Source organism: Lissotriton vulgaris, chromosome 2_2, assembly GCF_964263255.1.
Source record: "Lissotriton vulgaris chromosome 2_2, aLisVul1.2, whole genome shotgun sequence".
In the NCBI taxonomy this organism is placed as follows: Eukaryota; Metazoa; Chordata; class Amphibia; order Caudata; family Salamandridae; genus Lissotriton; species Lissotriton vulgaris.
In genome coordinates, this window is record NC_141688.1 from 129,190,234 (window position 1) to 129,202,387 (window position 12,154).

A 12,154-nucleotide genomic window follows, 5' to 3' on the forward strand; every position below is an offset into this window, starting at 1 on the left:
GCTGCTGCCCCTGCGGCCCCGCTCCCTGCACCCATTCGCTATCCCCTGCCTCCCGCCTCCCAGCTGCTCCTCCCTCCCAGCTCCCCTTAAAATGGCAGCAGCTGCACGGCCGCGCAGCGGGCGTGCCACCTGCGCGCCTAAGGCAAGCCCGTCTGCGCCCGTCCACGCCTGGACTGCGCCCAGCGCCAGAACCCCTGGACCCTGAGAACGCCACAACACCAGACTCCACTACGACGCCAGCAGCCTCCACGCACTCAACGCCAGCCGAAACCACACCTGCTTCCAAGCCACTCTGAAACGGACCCTTCTCCTGCTGCACCTGCAGCTTCACCTGCGACAGAACCACCAAGCCTCCAAGGACTGGTCCCAACCACCTCCGCTGCATACTCCTCAACACCCGCTCCGCACGCAAACACGCCGTCGAGCTCTGGGATCTGCTCAACACCTCTGCCCCAGGCGTGGCCTTCCTGACCGAGACCTGGTGGAACGACTCCGCGGCGACCGACATCGCCATAGCCATCAGGGATAACCCCAACACAACCGGAGAAGGAATAGCCATCGTCCACAAACCCACCCTCAAGGTTGCCACCCACGCAGACAACACCCTCTTCACCGCCGAACACCTGCACTTCCAGATCCAAACCGACCCCAACACCACCATCAGAGGAACACTCATCTACAGACCCCCCGGACCCTCGCACTCTCCTCCACGGACTATATCCTCCTCGGGGACCTGAACTTCCACCTCGAGAACAACGACAACGCCAACTCCGCCACCCGATCATCAGCTTGTCAAATTTACTCTCCCAATCAAATCTTTCGGACCTAATGGGACTTCTAAGACCCCTGTTATGACTAAAAGAAACTGGGGGTCAATGGATAAAAAAAAAACTCCGCACCCAGCTGGTGGTTTCCCGTCTGCAGCTACATGGGCCCCCGATACTACAGCCCCTAAATATTCCAAATGGTTAAACGATGTATTTAAACCTTCAATACTCATTAAAAAAATAACAGGGAATAGGCAAAACCCCACAGCTCCTTGGTTCTCCGACGATCTTCGGAAAGAAAAACAGAAATGTCGACAATTAGAAAGGCGTTGGCATGCCAATTATTGCCCGTACAAGAAAATAATTTACAAAACAGCCCTATTACAGTACAAAAGCCTACTGATAGCTGGAAAAAGAGATTTTTACACCGAAGATGCAAAATACTCATCTAAAGAACTTTTTGCAGTGGTGAACAAACTAGCCACTTCCAAGACTCTAGGGATTAAGAATGACCAAAAGCTATGTGATAACATTGCAGCTGCCTTTACAACAAAAGTGTTGAACATTTAAAAAAAAATTCCAGACTTAACCCATTCCCCTTCTAGCTAACCCTCCACTAGAGAGCTCAACCCATTCCCCTTCTAGCTAACCCTCCACTAGAGAGCTCAACACTAACACACTTCTTGCGTTTTCTCTTATCTCTATAGAAACTGTAGCCAGACTTATTCAGGAATCTAAATCAGGGTCTCCTGCTGACCCTTGTCCACCAACATTTCTTAAAGAAATTGTTGACCTGGTGAGTCCAGGACTTACAGAAATTTTTAATTTAATGTACATTTCTGAGATCTTCCCATCGATTTGGAAGTGCACGTCAATTTTTTCCATTGTTGAAAAATCCCTCACTGGATGCCTCAGACCCCAATAATTATCGGCCTATAACCCGGCTACCAATGCCAGCTAAAATAATTGATAAAATTATGAATTCTCAGCTGACCCAATTCATCAAAGAGAACATCTTGCTGGATCCCTCATAGTTTGGCTTTCGTCGTTAACATAGTACTGAAACAGCACTTATCAAAGCCACAAAAGAGATAAGGGCGGTGATAGATCGGGGTGGCACAGCGGTGCTGATACTCCTTGATCTGTCAGTCGCCTTTGATACCGTTGACCACTCTCTCTTGCATAAGCGGCTCGAGAGGTTAGTGGTCGGGGGTACTGCGCTGGTCCTGTTGTCCTCCTTTTTTAAGGATAGGAGGCTAATGGTCTCGATTGACACATACCATTCTGAATCATCACTCTACAATGTGTATGTTTTGGAACTGGCTCCGCTAATTCAGAGTTTTGGCATGCGTACCGTTAATCAATGGATGAATACACAATGCCTTAAGCTAAACTCTGACAAAACAGAGATTCTGAATTTTGGCAATTGGCAACCTAGCTGGGGTAATCTGTGGTGGCCAACTGATCTGAGTGAACCCCCTAAACCAGTGGTGAAGGCCAAGAACTTGGAGGTCTGGCTGGACCACAAACTCTTTCTTATCCAACACACCAATGCAACGGTTTCGGCCAGTCACTTTCTTATTAAAAAGCTGAGGAAGATGCTTCCTTACCTCCCAGTAGAAACTAGAAAAACCGTAGTCACATCCTTAATCCAGTCAAAATTGGACTACTGTAATGGACTGCTGGTAAACGTACAGAAGCAAAGCTTGAAAAAACTTCAAAGTGTACAGAACTCAGCGGCTCGGCTACTATCTAACATTCCTAGGAATAATTCGGTCACCACGGAAATTCGAAGGTTGCATTGGCTTCCAGTGGAACAATTGATCAAATTCAAGGCACTTTCTCTTGCCTACAAAGCCCTGAGCCAAAAGGGTCCGGTTTTTCTGCAAACTCTTTTTACCTGGTATGAACCAACCAGACACCTTCGCTCCTCCAGTACCAAACTTCTGCAGGTGCTGAAAATCCGCACCTTACAATGAGGCGGTCGCAGCTTCCACTTTTACACCTCCAAGCTCTGGAACTCCCTTCGGTTCGAGCTTAGAAGCGCAACCTTCCTCACTTCCTTTAGAAAAGGCTTGAAAACCTGGCTGTTCCAGAACTAGTTGTCAGTGCAGACTCCCTGCCGTCCATAACGCCAAGACACGTCCGGGTATAGGTGCGCTTTATAAATTAAAATGACATAACATAACACCCTGATCACCAACCTTGGCCTCAAACAACTCGTCACAGCACCCACCCACGCCGCCGGCCACACGCTGGACCCCGTCTTCTCCACAGGCACCCACGTTGCCTTCGACCACACCACTGAACTCCACTGGACCGACCACCGCTGCATTCATTTCACTTTCAAGAAACTAATCACGCACCACCGCACCCAACAGCTGCCTCGCCGCTGCCGGAGCAAAGTCACCAAGACCAGCTGATCACTACCCTCACCCAGAACCCACCCACTGACCCCACCAACCCAGACGTCATAGCCCGCAACCTCAGACAGTGGATCGACGACGTCGCCAACACCCTCGCCCCGCTCAAGAAACCCTCCAACAGCCACGCCAGCAAGAGAGCCACCTGGTTCACTGACGAGCTCCAGACCTCCAAAGCGCATGCCGGAAACTGGAGAAAATCTGGTTTCACGAATGCACACCGGACAACCACGCAGCCCACAAGGACGTCACCAGCAGACATCACTACCTCATCAGATTAGCCAAGAGATCCTCCTTCAAAGACCGCTTGGACAACAACGCACACGACAGCAAAGAGCTCTTCAGCACCGTAAAGGAACTCTCCAACCCCAGCGCCAACGCCAACGACATCCCGCCCTCACAAGAACTGTGCGGCTCTCTAGCCATCTTCTTCCACCGCAAGATCGCCGACATCCACGACAGCTTCAACACCACAACCGCCCGACTACGCCAGACTCCACCTCCCATGTGAACACCACCAGCGCCATCCGCCTGACCTCCTGGTCCAACGTCAACAATGACAAGACACGCAAGGTCATGAACTCCATCCACTCAGGATCTCCGTCAGACCCGTGACCACACCACGTATTCAACAAAGCAGACGCAGCCATCACACCCCAACTACGGAAGGTCATCAACATCTCCTTCAAAACAGCGACATTCCCGGAAAGCTGGAAGCACGCCGAAATAAACGACCTCCTCAAGAAGCCCACGGCGGACCCCAAGGACCTTAAGAACTTCTGGCCCATCTCCCTGCTCCCTTTCCTGGCAAAGGTCATCGAGAAAATCATCAACAAGCTATTGGCCTGCCACCTGGAAGACAACATCATCTTGGACCCGTCCCAGTCCGGATTCAGACGAAACCACAGCACTGAGACAGCCCTCATCGCCGACACAGACGACATCAGGCGCCAACTAGACAACGGCGAAACATCAGCCCTCATCCTCCTGGAACTGTCGGCCGCCTTCAACACGGTCTGCCATCGCACTCTAAAGACACGCCTCCTAGAAGCCGGAATCCAAGAGAAGGTCCTTGACTGGACCACGTCCTTCCTCTCCGGCAGAACCCAGAGCGTCCGCCTCCCACCCTTCCGATCCGAAGCCACCGACATCATCTGGGGCGTCCCCCAGGGCTCATCCCTTAGCCCGATGCTGTTTAACATCTATATGGCCCCCCTCGCACCAGTGGCCGCATCACAACCTCAACATCATCTCCTAAGCCAACGACACCCAGCTCATCCTCTCCCTCACCAAGGACCCACACACAGCCAAAACCAACCTCCATGAGGGAATGAAGGGCGTCGCTGACTGGATGAGGAGCAACCGTCTGGAGCTGAACTCGGACAAGACGGAGGTACTCACCCTTGGACCCACCCCCTCAGCCAGGGATGACTCCTAGTGGCCCCCACACTGGGAACAGCCCCAACCCCCATTGAACATGCATGCAACTTAGGATTCATCCTCGACTCCTCCCTCTCCGTGGCTAAGCAGGTCAGCGCCGTCTCCTCCTCCTGCTACAACACCCTTCACATGCTCCGCAGGATCTACAATTGGATCCCGACCGAAACAAGAAGAACGGTGACACAGGCCCTCGTCAGCAGCAGACTGGACTACGGCAATGCACTCTACAAAGGAATCCCAGCCAAACACCTACGACGACTACAACGCATCCAAAACTCCTCCGCCTGACTGATCGTCAACGTCCCCTGCCGCAGCCACATCACCCCCCACCTGAGAGACCTACACTGGCTCCCCCTCGACAAGAGGATCACCTTCAAGCTCCTCTCCCACGCACACAAAGCACTCCACAACGCCGGGTCAACGTACCTTAACAGCAGACTCCGCTTCTACGCCCCCACCCGCCAGCTCCGCTCCACCAGGCTCGCCCTCGCTGCTGTCCCCTGCATACAACGTACGACCTCCAGCGGCAGATCCTTCTCCTACCTCGCCGCCAAGACCTGGAACACCCTCCCCACCCACATACGGCAGACCCAAGACCCACTCCCCTTCAGAAGACTCCTCAAGACCTGTCTCTTCGAGCAGTAGCAGCACCCCCCCTCCCCTCAGCGCTTTTGAGACCCTCACGGGTAAATAGCACGCTCTACAAGTACTCTGATTGATTAATTGATTGAACGTATGGGAGAGATAGGCCTTGCATTAGTGAAAAACAAATGTAACAGTTTTTCACTTCGAGGTCATGTAAAACTCAAAAATATATGTCCTACATTTTAAATGCACTGCACCCTGCTTATAGAATTGCGAAGGACCTACCTTAGGGGTAACTTGCATGTAATAAAAGGGAAGGTTTGGGCCTGGCAAGTAGGTTAACTTGCCAGGTCGAAACTGCAGTTTAAAACTGCACACACAGGCTCTGCAGTGGCTGGCCTGAGATATGCTTAAAGTGTTACTGATGTGGGTAGCATAATCAGTGCTGCAAGCCCACCGGTAGCATTTAATTTACAGGCCCTGGGCGCACACAGTGCACTTTTTTAGGGACTTGTAAGTAAATTAAATATGGCAATTGTGGATAAGCCAATGTTATCATGTTTTGAGTACAGAGCATATGCACTTTAGCACTGGTTAGCAGTGGTAAAGTGCCCATAATCTTAAAGCAAGCAAAAATGAAGACAGCAAAACAGGTGGTCAGACGGCATAAAGTCAGGGGAAACCACACCAAGGATGCCAGGTCTAGCACTTGTCCTCCCCTCAGAGACATTTTAAGGCACGAGCAAAGAGGGCAATTGCAAGGGCCACCACCTTCCGAGGGCCCCCTTGAGTTTCTGCCTGTCTCTCTCTCTTTGGGGAATCTGAAAAGTGGGATCCCCCTTTTTTAGTGTTTATTTGGCATCACACAGGCTTCAATCAGTTGAAAATGGTGATTCAATTACGAGAGGGGGCTCCAAAAAATGTCTTGCCGAGGGCATCAAAAATCCTTAAGACAACTCCCTCTCCCCTTATTCTTCTTTCTCTTTCTGCTCCTTTGCCTCCAGGTCCTTAGAGAAATACTCCTGGTTTCCTAGCCGAGCAGGCCTCTAGAAATTGTACCTGTCTAGTGTCACGTAGATAACAGCCCTCACGTTGAATTCGGAGAGAACGGGAAGGACTGCCTCCACACCCACCTGAGGGAAATTGGAAACCAGTTTGTTTTCAGACTTTGCACTGACAGTTATTGTCATTAGGGTGCTTTTAGACAGCCAACCCCTGTTATTATAACATTGTGCTCCTTTGAAGCTGACAGACTTGTGTGAATTTTGTTGTGTTGCTTCCTGGACAGAGAGTTGCACGTTGCCGTGCTCAAGCTCTACTGGCCTGACCTGCTTCTGACCTTTGCGGCATGGAAGTTCACAGGTCGTCAGAGGAACCCAGACCTTCAGACACACAGCTCCAAGAAGCCCTTTTGTCCGCTATTCAGGACTAGCCAGATCCACGTAGTGCATAGGCACAAGGGTACAGAAGAGGATCGTTCAGGGCCCTCTTTAAATTAACACACCAACTAATTTGCTGTTCAGCTGGCCATGTGCACCAAACAGGTCCTAGTAGTGTCTCCGGTGAATGATGAGCCCTTTGAAAGGATTCTGATGCTAAACTCGGAGGGAAGCATACATTTGGATGCCTAGAACCTTATTTATTTTTTATTTGAAGCTATTTTGATTAATTTTTCTTTGGGTAGGTAAGTGTGAACACTGACATCATCGATTCCATTGCATTAGAATCTTGGTTTCTCTCCGAACCGGTTGCATTCTGGGAATTTTTCAAGATTTCTGGTGTGATCCATTTTGGAAAAGGCACAGTGGTTACTTTTATATTTGTTGGAGGACTGCGCAACTACATATTCTTTCTATTATGCAAGGTGATTGTGATCAGTTGGGCATCGCGAACTGTAAATATTGTGCTAGTGTTGCAGTTGCATTTGTGTTATTTTGTTGCTTTTTCACTTGTGATTTTCATTGTTTGGCTACTATTTTAACTGCACCTATGTTTATATTTTGAGACATCCTTTAGGTTCTGGTTGGACATTTATTGTAACTGCATTACTTGTGTGGAGGATCAACTTTCACACCATGTACATTTTTTTCTAGGTCTAGATGGATCGACAAAGATACCTAGAGAGTGAATGAAGGTTGTCGGTAGCCGCCTTTCCATTCAAAGTTGCCACTGTCCTGGTCTGTGGGTATCACCAGCAGTTACTCATTTGACATAGCTATTGTCTCTCTGGGTACAGGCTTTAAAAGTAAAGGTAGACCTCTTTAGTTTGGTAAATCAAGGAAATAAAGCGCCGCCAACCGAGAGTCATCTGCTGATGTTCTCGGTTTTGATTTTTTTTTCAATAAAGTTAGAGAGAGTTCTGTAGCTACCTGAAAACCACTGCAGTTTCTGGTGTAGCTGAAGTTTTAATAATTAGCATTAGTTTGTAGAACCCATACAAATACACAAGCGGTTGGTTTCTAGGAACCCGCATCTTCTGCCGCAGACACCAACCTAGTAAATGCTTCACAGAGGACGTGTAAGTATTATCTAGTGAATTTGCACCTTTACTGCAAAAGAAGTGATGTGGTCATCTGGTATTCTTGCAAGTGTATGACGTCACTGAATCCAAGTAAACAAGCACACACATGTGATTCTAAGGGAATATTAGATTTCTTTTTTGATCAAAGAATCAGTTATGTCTGAGGTAAGAAGAGCCCACGTCCTCTATGGCAAACAAACTAAACGCTGTCCCACCAGGGCAGATGAACATGCCTCATTTCATAGCCGTTTACATTGAATATCCATGCACCTACTTGGCGTCCTTTAAATATTCTTTGTAACTCCTTCAGAAACTATTGCTGTAAACTGCGATTTACAATTGTTGTTCACAGTGATTTACGCCAAACAATGGAATAAGAGTTGTCTTGGGTAATGTTGATGCCGACATAAAGTCAAAACAGTACTTTTATGCCAGTGTTTTAAGCACCTTATTGCATTTGCCAGTCCAACCTCTGATTATTTTCAAAGCTCTCAAACGACTTAATGATTTTGCAGGAAGGATTAGAGAGGTTTTAGAGAAGATGGAAATTAATGTGATTTATTATAGGGAACATATGGTAAATAATATCACGGTACGTCTCAAAACCTCTGCAGACGTCAAACAAAGCAACGTTGTTGAATGCTTTTAGTTGCTGCTTGTTGGTGATGCAGTGGCTGGATAAATAACTGTGGACCTGATTAAGAATTTGGCGGTGTGGGAGCGGGCCGCCACACCAGTGCCCCGCTTCCACACTGCCAAACTCAACCGCTGACTGCCCGATTAGGAGTTTTCTTCTGGTCTGGCGGGTGGTGCTTTGTGGTGCAAGGCGGTGAGCCTTAGAAGAGCACTGCAATGGGAATGCCAAAGCCCGTTCCTGCACGGCATGGACTGGTGCAGTCCATGCCGTGCAGAAAAGGGTGAAGCTAGTACTCTTAAAACTTGTTTTCAATGGTGCTTTATTTGGGAGGTGAAACAAAAGCATTAGAAACTTGTTAATACATTGACTAACCTGTATAAACAGGACAATGAGGACCTAAAAAATATGTTTATGTATAAAAGGACTGACTTGACAGCAATAGTACTACGTAAGCGTAGGTAAAGCTATAGATCAGTGAGGATGGTTTATCACCAGGAGGATGACCATGGGCCTAGTGAGCCGGACTGTTGTGAGCCTCGGTTGCTTCGTTTTATTAACTCTGCATTATCTTTGTTGTATTCATAGGTCCCGACGGAGAGGAACATTGGCACAAGCATTTTCCATTTTGTGGAGGGGTGTTTCAGTCTCCGATTGACATTCACAATGACATTCTGCAGTACGACTCCACTCTCCTGCCCATTGAGCTTGTGGGCTATAACTTGTCTCTGACGGAGCAATGCATCATTTCCAACAATGGCCACTCAAGTAAGTAGACTTACTACGTTGGTGATGACCAAAGCAACTTTGATGCTTTATATTTTCAAACACAGCTCACCCCAACATCTGTAGAACAACTTAATTTTATCAGGAACTACAAAACCCCATGATACAGCTTCTTACATCTACATCAACAATCGTTTGTGAACTCTAATGATTTTTCTTTACAGAAGATAACCTAGTTCAATGCTAATTCAATAAAGTGACTGCACCATATAATCCGGCTGAAAACTGGAATTCTGGAAGGAAGCTAAGGTGTTCCTGGTAATTCTGACAGAGCCTGTATCAACCAGCATCTATCATTTGTATAATCTTCAACTTAAATTACAGCCACTTGTATTCTTCTTTACTTAGTTTCATCTCCTCCTCATCGTGGTCTATACTTGGAGAGCGTATATACCTCACTCTAAGGATACGCATCATTAGCCCCTCCCACTCAGGTGTGGCTAGAGGCACCTATCAGTACATGCAGATCAGTCAGAGGTAAAACGGTTCTATGATTGGGAAATGGTAGCAAATTTTACTTGTAAGGAACTATATATCCATGTCTATGTCTAGCCTTTATCACAGCCTTTGCTCAAGTGCGGTCAGATAGACAGACATAAGGTAGTCAAGTTAAACCATAACAAGTTGAACTCTTCTAGCTCTGTTGGAACTAATACTAAAGTGGCTGCCATTGAGGCACAGAGGCAATTAATTGTGGAAATATAAAGAGCCGCTAGAGAGAATTGTAATGCACAGGAGGATAGATTACTTGAAGGCTGAAAACTGCCACCCCACACTTGCATATCCTACTGATGCAGCTATTTATCTGAACTCTCAGAACACCAGATGCTTTGATGCACGCCTTGTGCGGAATGACCATTTGTCGTGGTACCATTAGTCTTCCAGTTTGTGTGAAAGACCCTTTCTATGTTCTGGTCAGGGACTTTTTTGATCTTTAAAACCGGAAATGTGGTCTAGATTTCGTAAATACTATGGCACACCCTTTGGAAACCATAATGTGCTAATGCAAGCATACCTGGATATGCTGTACAGAATTTTCCAGGGATGGCCGGACTGCTTTGTTGCGAAACAAAACAATGGTTCCCTGCGGAGTAGGGCACAAGCCTAGATTCCCTAGGCCATATAATTCACAGTCAAATCATGAGTTTTGACATCATTCAATTCATTCGTAACGGCGGTGCTTCAGAACAGACGTAGTGACATCTGTGAGAAATGTGCATAAGTGCTGTAGAGAAGAAGTATTTAATACATTTGATATGTACATTAGTAGCTGGGGGCTACATAAATGAATCTCAGTAAGATTCCAACTGAGAGTACATACAGTTTCATATGGTAATTGAGAATAGTCCGCTTGTAAAATTGTCAAAGTTTCGACCCAGTTAGCAACAGTTTGTCAGGGTTATCATCAGGGCAAAAAAGGCAATGGTTGTCACCATAGTGGGAATGAACCCGTGATGCGGTGCATGAATCAGGAAAATGAATAGCATCACCCACCCAATAGGTATCTGTCATATCAACAGAAAATCCAAGTCGCAGAGGAATTGCGCCTTATGGAGGGAGAATACCGTCCAAAGATCAGTGCTTACGAGCTTTGAAATATGCTGGGGGAAATACGCATTCGGCAGGAACCACCGGCCAAGTATTGCTTGTGTGCTTCACAATACCACAATCATGCTAGCAAGCTGCAGACTGCAATGGTGAGTGCTTTGCTGGACAAAGCATTTGATGGGAAGGAACCCTTTAGAGAAAAACCAAACACCTCCTTGGCAAGGTATACCGTAAAATCCCTTTCATGACTCATTGTGCTGCAGTGGCATTTAAACTTGGTTATGATATCCATGCTTGTAGCAATGCACAGCTATCCCATACAACTCTTCACCTTGAAGACTACATTTCTGGTGCCCATTATTTCAGTTCTCAGAGTGAGTAAGTAATTGACTCAGGTCTACTGGGTTTAGAACACAGATCAAGTGTATAAAAATGAGTTCTGTACACTTGCTCCACCTTTTGACAAAGGTAGTGTCCCCTTTTCAATGTAAGCTGGCCTATCTCTCTTCCTTGTTTTTCTCCTCCATACACTTCTAACAGCAAGGCAGGATCTGGAGCGGGCTGTCTCATGCTACATTGATCTTACAAGATTTGATCTGGCGATTGATGAGCTTTTTAATGGTTTTGCTAGCGAGCAACAGACAAAAGCAGTGACTAACCGTACTTTATTCCATCGAGTCACTTTGTATTAAGATCTGATAAGCACTGGTAAAGAAATGTGCGCCTGCAGGCATTTGCATGCATTCTACTGAAGCCCTAGCTCCTTCTAAAGTGGCTGGTATTTGCCAGGTATTTAATTGGTTCTGGCTACACACTTTTGCTAAGCATTATTGCTTTGCTGCGCAGGCGAGAAGAAAGGGCTATTTTAATTGGGCTGTTCTTCATGACGTCCTTGTTTAGCCAACAGTACTCTGCTCTGCTCCCAATTAGGACTGCTTTGGAACACCTTCATAAGGTGAGGAATCTTGGGATGGAGTAGCCATCAGACGTTTAAATCATTTATCTTTGGTAATACTCTTTCTGGTGGATAATGCATCCTCTCCGATTCCCTGCCATAGTGCGCCTCTCAATAATGATTCCAAGATATCTAACGTTTATGCAGCAATACAGTCTGCTGTTAAGCTTGTTTCGGTTCCTCTCTGCGAGCATTGTTTGGATGCAGAGGAAAAAGTAAAGAAACTGATGCCAGCAAGCTAGTGAGTGCTGTATGTAGGCTGGTGCTGACAGTATCAAGATGATGGAGCGGTGACCTGACGTGTGTGTTACTACTTGACTGGACAGGTGAGCTGCTGATGGGGGGTGGAGCTTCTGGGCCCTGTCTGGCATCTAAAGATATTCACCAGGAAGAGTGACTTTTGAATATGAAGATTGAGAACCTTGCTGTACTTTCAATTAGCAGAAGGTAGCACAATCCTTAAATTCCATTAGGTGTTCTAGAACAGTGGTTCTT

The 12,154-nt window shown here is 47.1% G+C and overlaps 1 protein-coding gene across 1 annotated transcript in view; it reads left to right on the top strand.

The window, feature by feature from the left end:
- The window catches only part of CA12 (carbonic anhydrase 12), a 198,520-nt gene that overhangs the window by 85,079 nt on the left and 101,287 nt on the right, over positions 1–12,154 (top strand). The window contains exon 3 of the mRNA XM_086959440.1: positions 8,959–9,138. Coding sequence (XP_086815566.1) covers positions 8,959–9,138 — 180 coding nt within the window. The remainder of the gene's footprint in view (positions 1–8,958; positions 9,139–12,154) is intronic.